We start from the raw sequence: 19,738 nt of genomic DNA, 5'->3' as shown, positions 1-19,738 counted from the left end.
AGCAGAAAAAAATAATCTCTAAATTCAATATTCTTTCAAAGAAACAAGAAGTTCCTACTCACCGCATGTTTAAGTGTGCACATTTCATAGAGAACACAACCAAGGGCCCAGATATCACTAAACCAAGAGGAACACATCCCAATAGTTAGTTTTGGGTGTAAGATTGACATATAAATTATTAACTAAACATGCTACCTTGGAAAAGCAAAATGCTGTGTTTTGAGAAGAGTACAGTCTCCCTTATATGTACATCCCCAGCTCCCCAAGCTACAAAACCTCAGCAAATGAACAAAATCAACAATCAAAAGCAAGGTCAGTCTGAAAAACAGGGTGTTATTTTGGCTCCAGATTTTAGACCTTTTCATTTGCACCAACCAAATTAGAGAAATTAGATGAACAATGGATAAAGGCTTGTTTTCTATAAATGTATAAATTTGCCTGAGATCTTTGAAGTATAAAAAAGCTACCTGCCATCCAACACAGCAAATAAAAATCTTAAATTCAGCTAAACAGACAATTTACGCTGTTTAACATTTACTTATATTACCACACTTACTAGAGGATTGTAGAATTTGTTTAGAATGCAATTGGACAAGAAATCTCATGTAGGAGAAAATGAGGGACAAGGAGCTATAATCGTTTTATCTTTTAAGAAAACAGTACAAAATAGTATGAGGTACTCACAACAATAGGCATGTTTCAGCCATTTAGTGAAGAATAAGACTAAATAGATAATAACCACTTTAATTACATTAGGGATACCATCACCAGATACAGTGTACTTGGCAGGACAGCAAATGTAAAAGTACAGTACCTGCAGGATGCTCTTTCCACATGACTACTCATGCATGTGCTTAGAAAATTCAATTACTGTGTTTGTGACTTCTTTCTTAATATAGTTTCACATTCATCATTTACGGCAGTACTATGTAGATTGGCTAAAGTGGAACCATAACTAAGAACAAGGCTATATCGAGAATTCAAAGCACTAAGCGAAATCATCTCTTCATCACGTTACTTTGCAGTACACAGACCTGTAAGGTTCTACCTATATAGTGAGGCTCTGTCTTCTTGGGTAAAGGATGAACTAGTGGCTGTTCATCGTCATGTGAACAGAACAGCCTTAGATTCCCAAAGAACTCACTATCATCTCCTTAACAAAAATGTTTAATAATATGGTTATTAGTACCTTTTATTGTTGTAAGGTCTGTTCTGACATATTTCAGGTGATAAATAGTATGGTGTTCCTATGCACGTGCGAGCCAACTCCACAGTACTAAGGAAAAAATAAGAACGAATGTTAACTGACATAAGATAAACACAGATTTTGACTTCCTAAATCAAAGCAATTTAGATTGAATCATAGAACCAAGTATAAAAAAAAGAGTTACCTGTTCAGAACTCTGGCAATTCCAAAATCTCCCAGCTGTATTGTTCCATCTTTGGTTAAAAAGATATTCTTGGTATAGAAATTTTAAGAAGTCTGTTAATTAAAACATTCATACAATTGCACTTTTTTTTCCCTCAACATGTTTTGAAATGAATAAGGTTTTCTACTATTGGATTACTATGCAGTCACTAGAATTAGTGTTACTGACTGTGAAACACCAGACTTACTCATGTTCTGCTTTATCAAAATTAAAGACAGCACTATTGCACAGTCTAAAAATATAATTATTTGCAGAGATAGAAATGGTCACATGAGCAATACTCAAATCAATTCTTGTCTGTTTATACAAATACCATATCAATCTTTTCTGGATAATTCCGAAGAAAAAAAGTGTTTCTACTTTAAAAAAAAAAAAAGTGATTATGTAAAAAGATTATTTTCAATAATTTGCCAACTTCCACTAGCAAAATATAGATGTAATCACTTTGGAAGTAAATTTGCTAAAAGAAAGAAAAGAAAATTACCTACATACCTGTGACTTTATGTCGCGATGCAAGATTTTTCTGTCATGTATATGTTTTAGTGCTAAGCAGATCTGTACAAACCAATCCAGAATCTATGCATAAAAGAGAAAATGCAACATCAGCATCTTAATTTATCTGAAAGCTTCTCTAGCTATATTACTGAAGATATTATCAAATCGGTTTTACAACTCAAGGTTTTACTCTCTCTTCCCATAAACCTGTCTTCATTTATACCATAGAATCATTAAGACTGTCACAGTACTGTTACTATAATGCAAACTTTTAAGTGAAAAAAGCATGTACATAAGTTAGATGTTAAGCCTGAAATTGCTAGTTTCATTAAGTACTAAAAACTAATAAAATGTATGCATAATAAATTTGATTGGCTAAAACATTTAAAACACAGAACTTGCAACATGACAAATACACTTTTGCTGAAATTGGTGCAACAAGTCTTGCAGACAGCTAATTAGCCAAGAGTCTTAAAAAGCTACACCCATGTTTACAGAAACACTTACTTAACATCCAGTAATTTTACATATTTTATGTTAAAAAGAAAAATACTACAATGCAGATTTCAATGAGAATGGCAACAATGTTTAATAAGATTATAAACAAGGCAACAAACACCATGTTTCTGTAAATTTGGAAAAATCACAATGTAAAAAGGGAAAAGCAGCAAAAAACTTTTCCATGTGAATAATGACTTCACATTCCCAACATACAAGTACATAAATTTCAACATTACAGTATAACGTAAGGTGTATTTTTCAATTTTCCACTTTAAAGTCTTCTTGTATTTGAGTCCAAATTAGAAAATTTGGCTTTTTACAAGTTGTGTCCAAAATATTTCATTACCCTATTCTGAATTCCATCAACAGAGCTAATACTCATAAGCCTTTCCAGGAAAGGCTTTTCCAGGAAAGTTCAGATTCTGGTACTCCTGTCAGATGCAGATGCAAAATCATCAAAATGATTTGTAAGCAAGGGAACACATGACTTAGGACCAAAAACCCGAATCCCACATAATATATTTTCACTTAGTTTCATCCAATCTGTACATGAAAATACTCTCACTTATCCCTGACTCTCACACAGTATAAGTGACTTTAATAACATACATGACTGAGAAAGAAAATCTGCTGATATACTTCCAATAGAATACTACGTTTTTCTACTGAAAAAATAATTATGAGGCAAACTTCATATTGCTGTATTATTGTATTTTACAAAGTAAGTTATTTTATACTTCTGAAAAATGGAAGTCAGTATTACAAAATAAAATCCTCTGCCATGATATCTGATGGGTTTAAAAATATTCATGACGACCTTTAGTGTTTTTCATGTATCAGATTTGGTTTACTGTGCAGAAAATGCAACTTTTTTTAAAGCATCTTACACACAAAGACCAAACCCCAGATAACGTACCCAGGGTCTCCGGCTACAAAAAAGACAGTACTGTGACTGATAGTAACAACCACCACTGTCTGGGAAACTTCCTATATGTGTTAAGAAGCCGTACCTACATAATTTAACCAAAATATCTTGAAACTAATGAAGAAAGGATCATGCAGCAAAACACTATGGCATCAGTTTGCTGTTACCTGATCCTCGGAGAATAAGATTCCTTTCTGGGCATTTATTTTTTTAAACAGGTCTCCTCCTTCACAGTAATCCATCACTATGTAGAGACAGCCATTTTCTGCAAAACAAAACAAAAAATATTTCAAAAAGAAGAAAAAAAAAACTGCCTTTAACATAACATTACAAATATCTTCACTGCAAAGGTTTATCTTATAAGTGTCATACAAAAAGCAACCAAAAATGACACATTTTCATGTGTAGCTTCAGATATCATTTGACATACTAAGATTCACCATGAAATTAAAGATGTCACTTAATAAACATAATATAAAATCATTCTTGAAATCGTTTGCTGTTTCAAATATCCCATAGAACCCTACCCTAAAAACAGACTTCAGACCTAATTCAGTTAATTGTCTCTGTCTTCCTGATTCTGTCTTGCAGTTTTACCTGGGCAAGATATTACTTATATTAAGTGGTGATCACCAGCTCTCATAGCAGACTTACAGTCATTTCCAAGACCGAAGACCATTAATAAAACTTTCAGCAGGTAATGACAGATGGATATCATTAATGTCTCATTTTTGAAAGAAATTTGGAGAAACTTACAAAAATCTTACCCAAGTTTTCACTATGAAATTTGAGCATATATAATATAGTTGATGAGAAGCTACAGTTCTGTTCCTTAAAGCAATCTTTTCCAATTACTACTGAACAGGGATTAGGCAGAAACAAATTGCAAGGTACCCACGTATCACTGAAAATCTTAACATTTCGTGAGTATCAACTCAAATATAGCAGTAAAACAAGACCTATACTACTTATAGATTAGACGTGATTTTGAGAAGAGATGAATAAATGCATACAATTAATCACATGCTGCTAAAAAGAAAAAATCTTATTTTATTAAAGTTAATTCTAACATTTAAACTGAGTCAAACCTAATGAAAGCATCTGAGTCACACAAGTCTCCCAAATGCTCCCAAAATTTGTCTTTCATAACAAGATTATTTTGTTTAAGTTTAAAGGTGTTCGTATCTTCCTTAAGCTTTCTAATTGGAATTATTTTAAATGATTATCCTAGCAGCCTGAATTTCTTGTGGACCTGATGCTGAAATAGCTCTGTTTTATAAACCAAATCAGTATGTTCAAAGTCAAAGTCAATGTGTTTCAGCAAGAAAGAAGCAACATGAACTACAGATTACAGGATCTATCTTGTAAAAAGTAAAAACAAACAAACAAAAAAACACAAAAAACAAACGCCACCACCACCGCAGTGTTAGAGAGCAGGCTCTATAGCCTTGCTCTTTCTGGCACACAATCTTTTATCTGTTCTGCTTATTCTCTAGGACATTCACTGTGAAAACAGTTTGGAATTAAATCTCTCAAAGCTTCAAACCTTCAAAGCTTGATGAAGGAAACAGTCCCTTCTATTTTTCCATCTCTGAAAGCAATGATATGATCATAATTACTGAAGATTGTATTCTAAGACAGCAGACCAAGATAAAATTGCTCTTGCCAGTTTGCCAATATCCAAATTTAGACCATACTTATTTTAAAAACACATAAGCATCCAACTTGTTAGAATACACACACAATTGTTCAAGGAGACTCACACTCCAGAGAAAAAGAAAAACACAACCGTTTCATTTAAGCATCAGCCAAAACTGAATCATATTAGAAAGGGACAAGAATATTTCTATTTGATATTTGCAATTTCTTTTTTTGTAATGTACATGGTAATTTTGAAAAACTACAACCAGAAAGAACTGAAGGAATAAAAGGATGGAAAAATTAGTAAAAAGAGAAACACTGATTTTTGAATTGTATGATGTATGCACTGCTAAAGTCACACTTATCTCAAGTTCCACTTTATTAACTAATCTTACCTTCAAATGACTCCCTATACAGGACAATATTTGGATGTTTCATGTTGGCCAACACAGCAACTTCTCTCCTTGATTCTTCTCTCTCCTTATTTGACATCTTCAAAAGGAAGATAATGATTTTTGAGGACAGGAATACAAAAACAATGAATCAGTAATTAATACTACCACTCACCTTGGAGATGTTAATTTCTTTAATAACATATTGTTGGCTGTTTTCTTTAGCTTTGACAAGAATTGCTTTCCCAAAGGATCCTTCTCCAATTTTTTGCACTTTAATATACTTATCCATAGTTATCTTCTTAAGGCATCTTTATTCAAGCACTAGGCAAAAAACACAAAACAGATTTAGTTAGCTGTAATTAGTCTTCCAGCCCAACAACAAGTTACATTTATTTAAAAAAAAACAAAAAAATAAAACATGAACTAATTTGTCTCTTCAGTTGCATCACATGCTTTGTAGTTTTCCTGAAAATTGCCCACTCTTATCTCAATTCTATTTTTGTACATTTTTTTCAGTTGGTGTAGAAAAAAGGCTGCATTGCTAGAAAGGCTACAATCTTTCACCTCAACATACAGTACATAACAAAAAAAGGTTGTACTTAATCTTTAAAGCAGTTAGTGGCTATAATTACTGATTCTGCTGGCAAGGGGACATCATACAGCACTATAGCATCTGGTTAACAATCTTTTGTTCAACTTTACTTGGGAAAGTATGCTAGGAGAGGAAAAATCCCTCCTTGTTAATTCTTAAGAAGCACTAAACCCAGTATTTTGGATATCATTCTCTATAATTAAGCCAAAAATAGACCAAATTCAAGAGATTCCCAGTCAAGTTTAGAATCATTATTGAATATAGAAAAGTATAACCTTAATTCTGACTGAAAACTTAGATTATTTGTCCATATTACATAGAAAATGTGTTCATTACAAAATGGTGCAACTCAGTACTTTTAATACACTCTCTCACTACTTGGACTAGCTTTTGAGATTAAACCGCATTATGTAGCGGAATGCTGATGGCATTTCAAGTTGTATATTAAGAATATTTTAGTAACAATAAGACACTAGCAACCTGCATGTGGAACAACTATCACATCTCATTACTATCTAATCACCAGAAATATCCAGGAAAGATGCTAAGCAATACAGTGACGGGGAAAATGAATGAAATGGAGACATAACCACAAGCTTTCTAATACACTTCCATTAGGATGGAAGTAATCCAAATGATATTTACCTGACCAAATTTAAGAGAAGCAATAATCAAAGAGAGAAACAGTGCAATAAAACCCTTAGTGAATTTAATAGAAGTAGACCGTATCGAGCCAACTTCACATCTCTCTTCTAAAGATGACTTGATCTTGACAACTTATACAGCTAATCTATAGGAGCTTCTGCAAAGCATTTCATTAGGTGAATGACAAAACAAACAAATAAAACCACAAATAATCAGAAGGATGGAAACTGGGACAAGACCTGTAATGGGGGCAGGGAAGAAGCAAGTAGCTAGCACGAAGCCAACAGGTAGCACAGCAGTACCGCTTGCCAGTGAAGCTCCTGAGGAGCCCTCTTACTTTCCCTGCTAATTCTGGCAGGGGGCTGTGGGGAACATGTGGGATGTTATCTCACAAACCGTGCAAATGACTCCAAACTAAAGGCATGGCCAATGCCAAGAAGGTTGAGGAGTGCAAGGAGAATGGGCCCAAGGAAGAGCACAGCGGTAAGCACCAAGCCAAACTCCTGGCCCAGAGGCCATCTTCACACAGGAGAGCCCCCCATGCCCTGAGGGCTGCAAGTGGAAAGGCACAGGAGGCATTTACGGTTGTTTTTGCATCCAGGCATCCCCTGAGCGCGCTGACAGCACTCGTGCAGCGCGGCCCCGCCCCGCTGGCAGCAGGCCCCGCCGGCAGCACCCTCACACACTGCGCACACCCGGGGCTCCCCCCGGGCCGGGGCCGCTCGGTGCCGTCACGGGATCCCCCCCAGCCACGGGGGCTGCTAACGCCAAGGGAAGTGCAAGGCTCCGCGCCACGGGAGCAGGCTGAAAGGAAGAGGCTCGGCAGGGCACAGACGCAGCCGAATTAAGCCCAGGGAGCCGACCGGCGACACCCCGCAGACTGAGGAGAACCGGGCGGCGGCGGGCGGCGGCGGCCCCGCCCCGCGGCCCCTCACTGAGGGGGGCCCCGACCGCACGGCGGCAGCCGCCGGACCGAACCGAACCGAGCCGAGCCGAGCCGAGCCCCGCCGAAGGGAGCCGAGCGGAGCCGAGCGCTGCCGAGTCATGCCGAAGGGAGCCGAGCTCCCCCAGCCCGGCCCGAGCGCGCCGCCGCCACCCCCCCACCCCGCAGCCGGGCCGAGGCTGGCGCCAGGGTGAGGGGCGCGGCCGGGACCCTGCAGCGCAGCGCCCGGCCCGGCCCGCCCCATCCCCTCCTCGCCGCCGCCGCTCACCTCCCGCCGCTGCCGCAGCCGCTCTCCCCGCCGCGGCTCCCGCCCCTCGCCCCGCCCCCTCAGCGCTCATTGGCGGGCGGGCCCGGCGGCCGCGCTGCCATTGGCCGAGCGGGGGCAGCGCGCTCCTTCGCCACGGCGCCGCTTCACCCGGGCGACGCGCGCCGAAGGGGGGGGGGAGCGCGCACACCGGGGCCGCGGGCGGGCGGGGGCAGCCCCGAGCCGCGCCTCGCGCAGGGCGGCGCCGACGTCAGCCCCGCGGCGCCCGGTACCGCGGCCAGGCCACGCCCCCTCACGGCTGCGCCTACCGGAAGTCGCCTGCAGCCCCAGGGCCCGGGGGCGGGGCTAGGAGCGAGGGGCGACCGTTGGGGCCGTTGGGGGCCGTTGGGCCGGGGGCCGCGGGCTGCGCGCGGCGGGAGGATGCGGCAGCGCCTGCCGGGCAGGTAGGGCCGGGAGCGGGGCCGGGGGTGGGGAGGGGCCGTGGCGCCGGCCCGCTGCGTCCTGCCGGGCCCTGCGGCGGCTGACGGGGAGCCCGGTGGCGGCGGCCCCCAGGCCGGCAGGGTGCCCGCCCGGCAGCGTCCCGGCGCGGAGCGGGGCAGAGCGGGGCTGGTGTGGCGCTGCCGCTTGAAGCGGGCCGAGCCCCGTGCTGCCGGGGTGTGCGCGCTGCCGGGGGCTGAATGTGCTGTGTCACACCCCGAGCTGCCGAGCTGGGCACGAACGAGGCCTGGACAGCGATTAAAAAGCGTGTTAAAGGCGTGCCTGGTGCTCGGCTTGAATACGAAGTTAAGCACCGGGTGTTGGAAGTGTTTTAGGGTGGATGTACCGGAACGGAACGCGCTTCCGAGCCCTCTTGGTACCCGCACCTCATTCTTAGGGCTGTAGGACCTCAAAGTTCAGGGCACAGAGTTGGTGAGAGAAACCAAGTTGGTGCTCACCGAAGCGGTAGGGGCCCTGGTGCTGCCTGGCTCCCTGCGCTCCCCGTCTGCTGGCCCTGCGGTGGATTCTCTGTTCCGGGGCCCTTAGCAACGTGGATGCTCCTCGGCAAAACCGGCTGCTGGAATGGGAGGGCGTGCTGGGGAGGCAGGTTCGAGAGCAGACAGTTGTCAATGCTATTTCTCTATTTTAACAAACTTGAGTGCTCTGTAATGTAAAGTTTAAACAATGCATCTGTGTGTTGTAGGAAGCTTACCTGCAAAGTAAAAAGAATCCCCAGAGAAGTCACCAACTGCTGCCATCAGTTTTTCTAAGGCAAAGCAGATAAATGGGCTAAGCCTTTTAAACGTGATGTCCCTGGTCAGCAGGCAGATGTAAACTTGCTGCTCCAGGCCATCAAAAAGGGGAGCGTTCTGCTCTGGGGAAACTGCAGCTAGCTTCAGACTCCCAGCCTGAAACAAAATGACTTTGCATCTACCTGCAGCACTCGTGAAAATACACAGTATGCTGTGCCCTGGAAAATGGAGCTTGTTTTTTGTTTCCTTCCATACATACTGACATATTGCTGGTATGTCACTCCTTTAAACTCTTTGCATAGCAGTAGTAGATGATGTGCACAACGTGTGTTGCAATACCTCTAGAAACATATTTTCACTGGTCTAGGGAGCTCCATGTCTGACTTTCTTGCAATCTCTATGGTGTCCTGTTCATGAGTGGCTTACAGTACTACTATTCTGTCTGAGGTATATACTTGCAAGTTAAAATAACCCTGGGATCGTTTTTTATCCCTTCTTTCTATCTGTACTTTTTATATTGACTGCTAATAAGAACAAGCCTATCCAAATCCTCAGCCAGGAAAGGCCTTTGCAGCAGTTGGTCTTCACTTAAAGTTCATGAATGCATTGCTCAGAGCCTTATTTTATAAGTTGCTTATTTTATGAGTTTGCCTGCATTTTTCTCTCATGACAGTGTTTGTACTTCATCTTGTGCTCTTTTTCCACTTAATGTTTGTCACAAACTGATTCAGGAACCTGCAAGTGAGAATCCACTGTGAGCTGGTTATTTTATGCACAGCTAGGTCCAGCTGAGTGGTTTATCTTCTGGGATTCACTCACTAAGCACTTCTGATGTGATGCATTGTTTTGTTTTTCCCATTTTGCTTTGGGGTTCTGGGATTGTGTGTGTGTCGTAATTTAGTATTTGAATAGCAGAGCTGCATTTGTTGAACGTGAGCACTGAAGCTGGGACAGCCGTTCCAAGCTGACAAACATTGCCAAAGGGCATTCTAGGAACATACTGAATTTTTTCCTTCCCCTTACTTATGTGACTTTGTGGGCATGTGGATAGGTGTTATGGTGCAATTGAGTTTTCAGGGTCAATTCTGACAATCATCTGGCAGTAGGGATATTTATAACTTGGTCATTCATGTTGTTTAAAGAGTGAATTTCCTAGTTCTCAGACTCCAGGTTGCCTGTTCCTCAATTCCTTGCTTTGTCACCTCATTGGCAGCAGCTGTAACCACCTGCACGAAGTCAGCCCCGGCAGTGGTCTTGAACATGAGTCTGCCTGTACACCCTCTGTGCTCGTTTTCCCCAAACTAAGACTTCAACTTTACACCTGCCTGCTTCTTGTGGCGTAGCCCTGGCAGGCAGCACCCAGCCGCTTGCTCACTCTCCTCAGGTGCGATGGGGACAGAGAATCAGAAAGCGAAGTGTGAGAACTCGTGGGTTGAGCTAAGGACAGTTCACCAGGTAAAGCCCGACCGGGCCCCACTGGCTGCTTCCCACCGGCAGGCAGGTGCCAGCTGCTGCAGGCCAGCAGGGCTCCTCACACAGGGTGATTTCTTGGGGAGACAAATGGTGTCGCCCCCTTCCTCCTCCTTGGCCCCAGCTGTCATCACTGAGCATGAGGCTGGGCAGTGTGAGACATCCCTTTGGGCAGCCTGGGCCAGCTGGCCTGGCTGTGTCCCCTCCAGCTCCTGGGGCAGGCTCCTCTGTGCAAGCTGCTCTGCCACAGCTGAACATCCGTGTGCTGTCACTGCTGTTTTCATCAAAAGTCCAAAACACAGCATTGTGTGAGCCTCTACAAAGAAAACTAACTCTGTCCCAGCCAGCATCATGATAGTGCTGTGAAAGCAAGTTCTCATAGCTATGCTTTCTGCATCAATCCCTCTTCTGTATCATACCTGAAAATGCAGAGTTTGCATTGGCTGATTTCCTTAAGCTTTTCAGGTGTCAGGCCATCTTTTTACCCACGCTTGTATGAGTTATGCTGCTCCAGACTTTGCTGCATAGTACTTACGCTTTTTCATGGTCTTTCAGTAGCCTCTGCTGAAGACGCTCGGAGTATTAGAAAGTTGGCAATTACAAACCTTCATAGCTATTTAATTTGAAACTGGTTTTTGAATATTGGAAGCCTTTTTAAAAATCATCTGTGCAAATGATTAGAAAAAGCAACATTGATTTAAATAGTGTCTAATAGAGCATTGTAAAAATACCCATTTGGGAGATTTTCCCCATTTTTCAAAGGTAGAAACACAAAAAACAACTTAACTTTGAGATAACTTTCTAGATGTTAAACCTTTTCATTTTTTTTGCATTTTGCTTAGGCTTTCTAGTTACAGAAACAGGCTCTGTGCTCTACTTTGGGAGGGTAAGGAGAAACTGAATGAAAATGGTGATCGTGTTCTGTCTTATAGCACAGATCCTTTGGTAACGACAACCCTCATGGTTACTTTTTTATTTATTTTTGTATGGTTTTGATGACTTCTTAAAAGTTAATGGAAGAGACTGCTCAAGTGTACGTTCTGAGTGTTCATACCACAATATAATCTATCAAAGAAGCATTTCCTAACTCAAATAGTAAAAATGCGATTTCACGTCAGTAGTACCTTTAAGTTACAGACACAGTTATTGAGGTGACTTAATATTTTGACATCCTGCCAGTTAAAATTCAAGTACTCCCTTTCCTGAACAATAATATTGTTTGAGTTCCTTCCCCTCTTACCTCCAAGTTAGTGCTCTCTGCCAGATTTGTTGGGTTTTGACATTTTATCTGTAGTACTCGATCTACTGCAGCTTTTCCCATGAGGTTTCTGTTATTAATGTGTTTCCTATGTACCCGCTGGGGAAAAAATGCAGTTCCCTGTATACTTCCAAATGCTAACTCTGAAAAGTGGTTCTACAGATTTGAAAGGGGTGGTAGTATGAGGAGGTGGAGGAAAAAAAAAAGGAGTTTTTAAATCACTAGTTGACTTTTAGCTGCTTGTTTTGTGGAAAGCTTCTCATATTGAACATAACAAGGACAAGGAAACAATTAAAATTATTATCAGTATTACAGACTTAACAGTTTCCTTCTGTTTCATGCTAAGATATGAGTATTCTCTTAACTTACCCAACAAGGTCCATAAATCTGCAGAACACTTAAGGAGACCTAGTGACCGGTACACTAAGTATTCATGTTATTACCACAGGTACAAAAATCTCAATGTTTAGTCCTCCCTAACAAATTAAATACATGTATATACATATATATGTATATATAATAAGCTTAATCTGTTAACCCAGTGAACTGATCTCATCTTTGTCATGTAATGCACGTTGAAGATAACTGACCTGGTGTACTCCATTAATGAGAAGTGTTGCAGTAAAGTATTGTTGATTCTTTTATTTTCCTGTAACTTTTCAAAATTAAAAATCTTCCAAGAAGCCAGTTGCTTTCTCCCCTCCTAAAACAGCCACTTTGATTCTTGCTTGCAACTTGCTACCACTGTTTAACAGTAAGAACTTCCCTTTAGCCTCTCCTGCCAAAAACCTGTCTTCCATTTGTAGACCCTGCCAAAGTCAGCATAATTTTAGAATTAGCAGTACCTGCCAGCTAAGCTTCACACCGGGAGAGGGGAACTTACTGTGTGTTTGGAGCTGTTAGCACACTTGGTGTAGTGCATACTTGACTGCTTGTGGTGTCTGTGCTGCTGGGGCTTCACAGTTTTTTTTGTTTTTTTTTTTTTTTTAAGGTGGTTGAATCTCCTGTGGCTAGCCTGTCTATTTGTGTAAACAGAAACAAACAATTAATGTTCTTATTAATGTCAGAGGTTCAAGGGTCTCTCTTGAACAATTTGTTACTGCACCCTTTGAAGAAGACCAGAATGGTAATCAGCAACTGGCAGAAATACTGTACTGACAGAAGTCACCTGATTTTTGTGTAGTTAGAGCCAGGAAGGGCAGCTGTCAGGTAGATCCAGGTGGTGGCTGCAGGTCCCTTCAGTTCTTCCTAACACCGCTGCTTAAGAGAAATTAGAGCGAGAAAGAGCAAGCTTATTGTCAGGGCTCCTCGCCTTGAAGTATGAACCTGTCCATTTATCTGTCTGCTGGATGTAGCAAGAAGAAAGTTAGCCCTCTCCCCATTTTTTTCTTTTTTGGTGGCTGAAGACTTGTCGTTTCTTACCAGTGTACACCTCAGGTGTTTCTTCACTTGCTTCAAGTTTGAAAATCAGTAGCAGAGAAAGGCAGGCATCCAGAGGAGTAAGTACACAGGAACCACCAGGGGTCCCCACATGCTTTCACATAAGTAGCAGTTGTATGCCTGTGCTGTGTTTTGGAGGACTCTGTACAATTTTGTCTCGATCTCAGGTGGTTTAGTGTGTTTATAAAGGAATTGGAATTCTGTACGAAGATCGACAAATCTGTGGTAGCTGCCATGGTCAAGGTGCTCAGCTGAACTGGGAATGGCAGTGCTTTTTCAGATGCCATTTGACAGTCCTGAAGTGTCATTTTGCCTCTCAAGAATGAATACTGTTCATGTGCTTCTCGTTCTCCTGGAGTCAGTGCTCTGATACACTCTTTGTCTTGGCTCACATAGCTTTTTTTTTTCTGTGATGGCATCTGATTTCCTTTCTGTTAGTTTCTTTTACTTCCTTGAGTATTTTTAGATATTGGATATAAAAGCAAAACTATCTAAGAAGCACCTAACTCAGGTGTGACCCTGAGTTTACATGTAGCTAAGGACTCTCTGCTGCATTTCTCTAAAAAGATGAAAGTAGTATAAATACTTTCAGGGCTAATACTAAATGCAGGGCTTCTGGTAGTCCTGGTGTTGTGTAAAATCTCTGCTCTGTCTCTGGACCCCTCAGATAATTGCAACCCAAGTCCACATTCAGAAGGAACAAAATTCTATCAAGATGTACAGAGAAGATTGCACACCGATGCCTTCCCTTTTCATCAAACAGAAAATAAATACCATGGTCAAAAACTTACCAGACAAATGTTATATTGTCTGCAACGGAAACCACAGTCAGAGTTCCTGCACTTGAAAAATTAAGTATGGGTTTTACTCTTCATTTGTCCTAATGACTTTTAGTATTGCTCTCATATGAATGTGGTCACAAGAAGAACACGAGTGATGATTTTTTCTTCTAAGATGTCTCTCCAGCTTTTCTTTCCTGGGGAGAATATTTTCAGTTGCAGGTGCTGAACCATTAGTTTAAAAAGTAATGCTATGGGAGGGCTTTGGAGCTAGATGATCTCTAAGGTCCCTTCCAGCCCAAACTCTTCTATGACCTTATATGTATTTTAGGCTTGCACCACAGTGGCAGCTAAGAACACAGTGGTTTGGTTGTTTGTTTGTTGTTTTTTTTTTTTCTTCCCACAACTTGGCTAACGATCAGTACTTGCCTGTGAAGCTTAAACTTCTGAGTTATATTTGCTTTTATATTTAGTTTCATACATAGGTTTTTTTTTGGTGTTTGTTTTTATTTAAAAAAAGAGAAGACCTCATTTAGCTGCTTATTACTGTGTCTGTGGGAGATTACTATTTGGTTCTGCTCGTGGAGATTTTTCTAATGCATCAGTAAATTAGATGAGGTAAGTTTAAATCTGAGTTTTCGGCTATTTCAGCATTTTTTATTTGAAAGCAATTGAAGAGTATACACGTCAATAATTTGATTGTGAAAGAAGCAGTCCCTTCTATCAAGCAGGCTGAAGTCTTTGTGCCAGGTGGTAAAACTCTTCAGCTGTCCCATTTCTGGGTAGCTGCAGCCTTAGGGGTTGACATTTCAGAGTGGTGATGAAGTAGATCTGAATTCTTTGTGCAAACCCAAGTCAATACACACTTCATGTTTGGAATCATATGACTGGAAGCATGACTTCAGTACTCAGACAGTAATCAAGCTGGCAGTTCTCAGTGTTTTTAAGCTGAGAAGATAAAAGGTGCTATAAAATGAGTATTTATTATTGATAATGCTTTTGCGAAGATCAGATCCAGTGACGATACTCTGTACTGGTATGTATCAATAAAGTGGAAAAACTTTTTAAACTTGTTTTATTAAGCTTTCATAACTAAAGTGTTTGTAAAGTGTGCTAAGATTTAGTAGAATCTAGAAATCATGTTTTCTAGTTACAGTTAAAAAAAAAAAAAAAGGTACTATATTCCTGCTTTACAATTACTGTCTTTTTCATATTGTTTTGTCTCCACGTTTCTGTGCTTGTCCTTGCTTTCCTGTTTAAAGAACACTTGAGTTTGTGTCTTCTGCCATCAACATGAGGGTTGTTCTAGGAATAGCTGTGGATTAAACTGCAACAAGCTCTCAATATGTATATTTTTGGAAATTGACTTTTTCTCTTTTATTTCAAGAGTATCTGCTATATAAATTGAGCTAGAAGCTTTTTAATAACTCTTTTTTTTTTTTAACTAAAGTAACCTCACTTAACTGACTGTACTCCTTTGACTTGATCTTTTTTTTTTTTTTAAAGTATGACCAAAAATTTGAGATGTCCTTTCTTATTACGTGGCTACGAGAGGAGCTGTCCTGATCCTGAGACTTTTTAAATTAGTTTCACTTTTTTTTTTTCTGAATGACTCTGTGAAAAATAATCATCTGTGTATTTGCTTTTGTAAAGTTGCTATGTGCATTCCCTAATTTTTAACAGTTTGGCTTTTGGAGCATCTGTGAGGACTTTTTTCTCTGCTGACTTGAGGAAGTTCAGGAAAACTGCTGTTTCTCTTGTCCTCCCTTCCATTTTGGGTTTGAAGTGTAGGACTTCTGAGCCTTCCTGTTTGTGTATAAAGAAATAGTTTGCTAGTTATATATATATTTATATATATGTAAAATACTGCAAAATTCCTCACAATTCGTTCACCCTTCTCCAAAACTAAAGTTTGGAGCCTGAATGATGCTCTTATTTTGTTTACCTATTTTTACATGACAGGCAGCGTAAGTAAATGGATGTTATGTGTGCTGGATCTGCAGTGGAAATGGGAATGTAATTTTGATGCTGATGAGGCTAAGGATAGAAGTATGAGCCCAGCTTAGCCTTTGTTTTAAAACTGTTGTGAAAGGTTTATTTCTGAACGATTTTTTTTCTGAAGGGTGCACTTATTTAAACAACAACAACAAAAAATGCAGATAGTGCAGTATTTTTAATAAATGCACTATGAAAAGTTTAGAATTCAGTATTCGAAGATGTTCTTGACTGCTTCAACCTTTTAGGCAGTTGTTTTGATATATACATATATATATATATATATATGTATATATATATCTATGCATACACACGCACATGATTTATGTTAATATTTTAATTTAAGTGTGGGCACCTGTCATACTGCTCTTTACCTGCTCTTAAAGTATACGGGATTTTTTTTAATATCTCAATTTTTTTTATATATTTAAAAGGATGTGTATAAAATTCCTGACTACTTCATATTAAATACAACTTCTGAACGCTCTTACCAGGTAAAACCTATTAAATCCTACTTTTCTTCCAAAAACTTTCAGCAAATGATTCCTATTGGTACCACTGCATTTCACCTACTCTAGAATATGTTCCTATATGTAAGGAAAGATCATACTCTATATTTTCATTTTATCTGCTTTTGTTTTATGTCTGTATAGCATTCTCACTGGGCACTGTCCTCATGTCAGTTTTGGAGGAATTTAAGCATGAGTTCGGTCATATGACTGACTGCTGTTCAGCTCTTTGCTGTTTGTAATGAACAGAAAAAATAATTATTACAGTGAGTTGGGGGTTATCAGGATTCTTCCAAGTTTGGGAAAAAGCTCTTCTGTTAACAAGATCATTTTTCAACACTATGTGGTGTTTTATTGTTGATTCTTCTTATATTAAAAAAAAAAAAAAAAAAAAAGCAGCTTTTTCTTTCAGCTATTTAAAGCAGGTTTGGAATCTAGCTTTGAGTTCTCACCCACCCCCTTCTACACATCCCAGGACAGTAAAAAGTTAAAATGTCTTTTGTTTCCTGCCCTTTGAGATACAGAAAAGTGTTCTTATGTTTTTATGGGGCAATAGAGCACATACCAGACATTTACAGATTATGCGAATTGCCTGACAACAACTGTCCTGTAAATCAGATTTCTTATTGTCCTGGTCCATCTTCTCCAGAGACACTTCACTGCTCTGCAAGTGGTTCCCTCAGCTGACTTCTCTGCTTGACCTTTCCTTTGTAGGGCTTGAAAGATAAGCAGGATGTCTGTTGTTTGAGGACAAGAAAATCGCCTGAGGTACTGAAGTGTACGGAAAACAAACAGCTTTATGTGCTTTGTCGACTATACGTGTAGCTGTTTCTGTGCTGTTCCCCTTTACCAGTGTAGTTCCTGTCTGCGCTGTACTTAATTACATCGCGTACAATTTGCTCTACCTGGATGCTCATTGCTCTCTTCCCTCTCCTTAGTTGTAGCAGGTGAGATACTGTTTTATTTTTTTTAATGATGTATTTATTTTTTCTCTTTTTTTTTTATTGTTTTACTGTCAGAGGCTTCTCTGTTAGCTTGCTTTATAGAAGAGTTTTGATGGATCAGCACATCCTGGAAATATGCTAGTGTGACTGATTAGTTGCACCTTACACTCTTTTTGCAGAAGACTTGGGTATATGTGTGGGATTGAATTCTTTGTTTCAAGAGCTCCCTGATTATTGCTTAGATTTTCTTACTGTATTCTTACAGTGCAGTATTTCTCTACTTTTCTTTTTTTCAAAGTCTGAAAGCTTTTTGAGTCTGCTTTCTATGATCTGAACCATACTCTGTGAAAACTATGATGCTTCTTAAAAATGCTGAGTGTAATACCTTTAGTGTTCTCATAAACCCTCTATCTTGCATTGTTACAGTAATCTAGGCTGAAAAAAAAGATCTATTAAATACTTAGGGCAACGAGTAGTTGCTGGAAATCAGGCATGGTTTATCTTATTTGTTTTTTCAGGGTGTTGGGCTTCACTGGCATTCAGATACCTTGTTTTCCTGCTTGAAGTTTCTCTTCAGTAACCCCATCTTTCTCCCACTTGCCCTTTAGTGCTGATTTGGATAGGGCAGGGAATCTGCGGGCTGAATCTGACCATATAAAACAGCAGGCTGTCTGGTTCATTGCCTCTGCTCTGTTCTCCCTCTTTACAACTCTGTAAGCATTTGTGCAGGCTGCTGAGTGTAAATGCAGCCTTCCAGCATCCACAAAAGATAATCCCCACTGGCCTGGGTTGGGCACGAGTCTGGTTATCCTCTGGCAGTTGTAGCCACACAAAAACTCCCTGCTGGCTCCTCCTTCCCATTCTTACTGCTGTTCTCAGCAGTCGGCTTTGGAGGAGGAGTGTGCTTGCTCTGTCCACACCCTCTGCTTCCTTGGCAAGGCAGACCTTCTGCATGTTATAACAGTATTTTAAGGTCACATGAGCTTTTAAATTGACACTTAACATAGCTCGAGGTGGTGCATCCCTAACTTTGTGTCCCAGTTTGTTAAACAAGCCCTTCTCTTAAAGGCACACAAGGAAATGTGTTGTGTGTTGACCTCAGCTGTCATCCCCACACTCTTAATTGCGGGTGGAGGTGGTGGGCAAACCAGTGACTGACATGCTCTTAACAAGAAAAACTTCAGTCCTGTGTGAAGCTTATTGAGCTCTGACTTTCTGATGGCCTTCATTTCCCAGCTTTGCTGCGTGCTGCTGGAAGGCAGTAATCTGTAACACCATGTCAGATACGAAGCAGTTCAGGTACCCGCCTCAGGGAATACAGAGAATGAACGTACAACTCTTAATCGTGGTTAGGGTGCTCGGCAGGAATGGTTTGGGTGTCACAGCTTCTGCTTGCTTGTTCAAGAGGTCAGTCTGCAGAAGGAGACACGGTATTTCAAAATGAGAGGAGAAGGCCTGTGATATCATGCCATGCCATGGAACTGCAGGCATGTGTGTGCTGGAGGAGTTGGCATGCAGGACTCCTCATGGTATGCTTGGTCTGGCTCTGGGGCGTCTGTTGGTTTTATCTGTCAGTTTCTGACTGATTGAATGTTCTAGTCTATTGTAGACCAGGTTCAAAGCATTTTCTGGGTTTTCGGAAGATTTAATAGCTGTAGTGCACTGCTCTGACATTTCTGCAAAGTTATTAAATAGACCTGCAAAAGGGGAGTTATACCCCTTACTATGAATAGCAGGCTTGTGGTAAGATTAACTGAAGTTGTGGAGCTCAATATAAAGAAAATTTTATTTTTATATTTCATATTTTTATTATATTTATTTTAAATATATATATATATATATGAAAGAGACTTAAAATGTTCTTCCTTCATTGTGGAGAAAGGTGACAATGCAGGGAGCACATACACGTCTAGCAAGTCCAAAAGCTCTCAGTTCAGCTCTGCTGTATGTCTTCCATTATGATAGTACCCAACTGATCCTGTTAACAGAAGTTTCTGTAAGCATGATGGCAAAATAGTTGGGCTGCTTATGATCTGACCTCTTCTGCAATGTTCTTTGTAGGTACTGTATGGGAAGACCAAAATTACCGTACGACAACTTGTATCTATTGCATCATTCTAAGTGTAGCTTCTGAATAAATTATCACAATCTGATCTATTTTGGGGAAAATGGAGATGCTTCCAGGTGTAAGCAGATGTATTTTCAGTCAGGATGTGCTTCATCATATGATAGTGTGAAATTTTCTTGGCTGTCCATTAAGGAGTTTTTCTCAGTGCCTGTAA

At 40.6% G+C, this 19,738-nt stretch overlaps 2 protein-coding genes across 15 annotated transcripts in view; one reads left to right on the top strand and one right to left on the bottom strand.

Annotated features, from left to right (window-relative positions):
• Nucleotides 1-7,989, bottom strand: part of NEK1 (NIMA related kinase 1) — a 41,630-nt gene extending 33,641 nt beyond the window's left edge. For 11 of the 12 annotated variants that reach the window (XM_027456426.3, XM_072037318.1, XM_072037319.1 and 8 more), the window contains exons 1-8: nt 7,836-7,989; nt 5,560-5,708; nt 5,388-5,484; nt 3,519-3,616; nt 1,923-2,006; nt 1,392-1,459; nt 1,190-1,276; nt 63-117 (exon numbers count right to left, since the gene is read on the bottom strand). In XM_027456426.3, coding sequence (XP_027312227.2) covers nt 63-117; nt 1,190-1,276; nt 1,392-1,459; nt 1,923-2,006; nt 3,519-3,616; nt 5,388-5,484; nt 5,560-5,676 — 606 coding nt within the window. In that variant the 5' untranslated portion in view covers nt 5,677-5,708; nt 7,836-7,989. Of the gene's footprint in view, nt 1-62; nt 118-1,189; nt 1,277-1,391; nt 1,460-1,922; nt 2,007-3,518; nt 3,617-5,387; nt 5,485-5,559; nt 5,709-6,863; nt 7,615-7,835 lie in introns of those variants that run through there. The other variant, XM_072037315.1, reaches the window with a different exon arrangement.
• Nucleotides 7,990-8,136: 147 nt separating this feature from the next.
• CLCN3 (chloride voltage-gated channel 3) overlaps nt 8,137-19,738 on the top strand; it is a 61,574-nt gene continuing 49,972 nt past the window's right edge. The window contains exon 1 of one of the 3 annotated variants that reach the window (XM_027456427.3): nt 8,137-8,275. The gene's annotated coding sequence lies outside the window, so the exon portion shown is untranslated. Of the gene's footprint in view, nt 8,276-17,247; nt 17,460-19,738 lie in introns of those variants that run through there. The other 2 variants (XM_038179020.2, XM_038179018.2) reach the window with 2 other exon arrangements.

This window comes from Anas platyrhynchos, chromosome 4 (genome assembly GCF_047663525.1).
Source record: "Anas platyrhynchos isolate ZD024472 breed Pekin duck chromosome 4, IASCAAS_PekinDuck_T2T, whole genome shotgun sequence".
In the NCBI taxonomy this organism is placed as follows: Eukaryota; Metazoa; Chordata; class Aves; order Anseriformes; family Anatidae; genus Anas; species Anas platyrhynchos.
The sequence above is the reverse complement of the archived record's forward strand: the minus strand, read 5'-3'. Positions and strand labels throughout refer to the sequence as shown.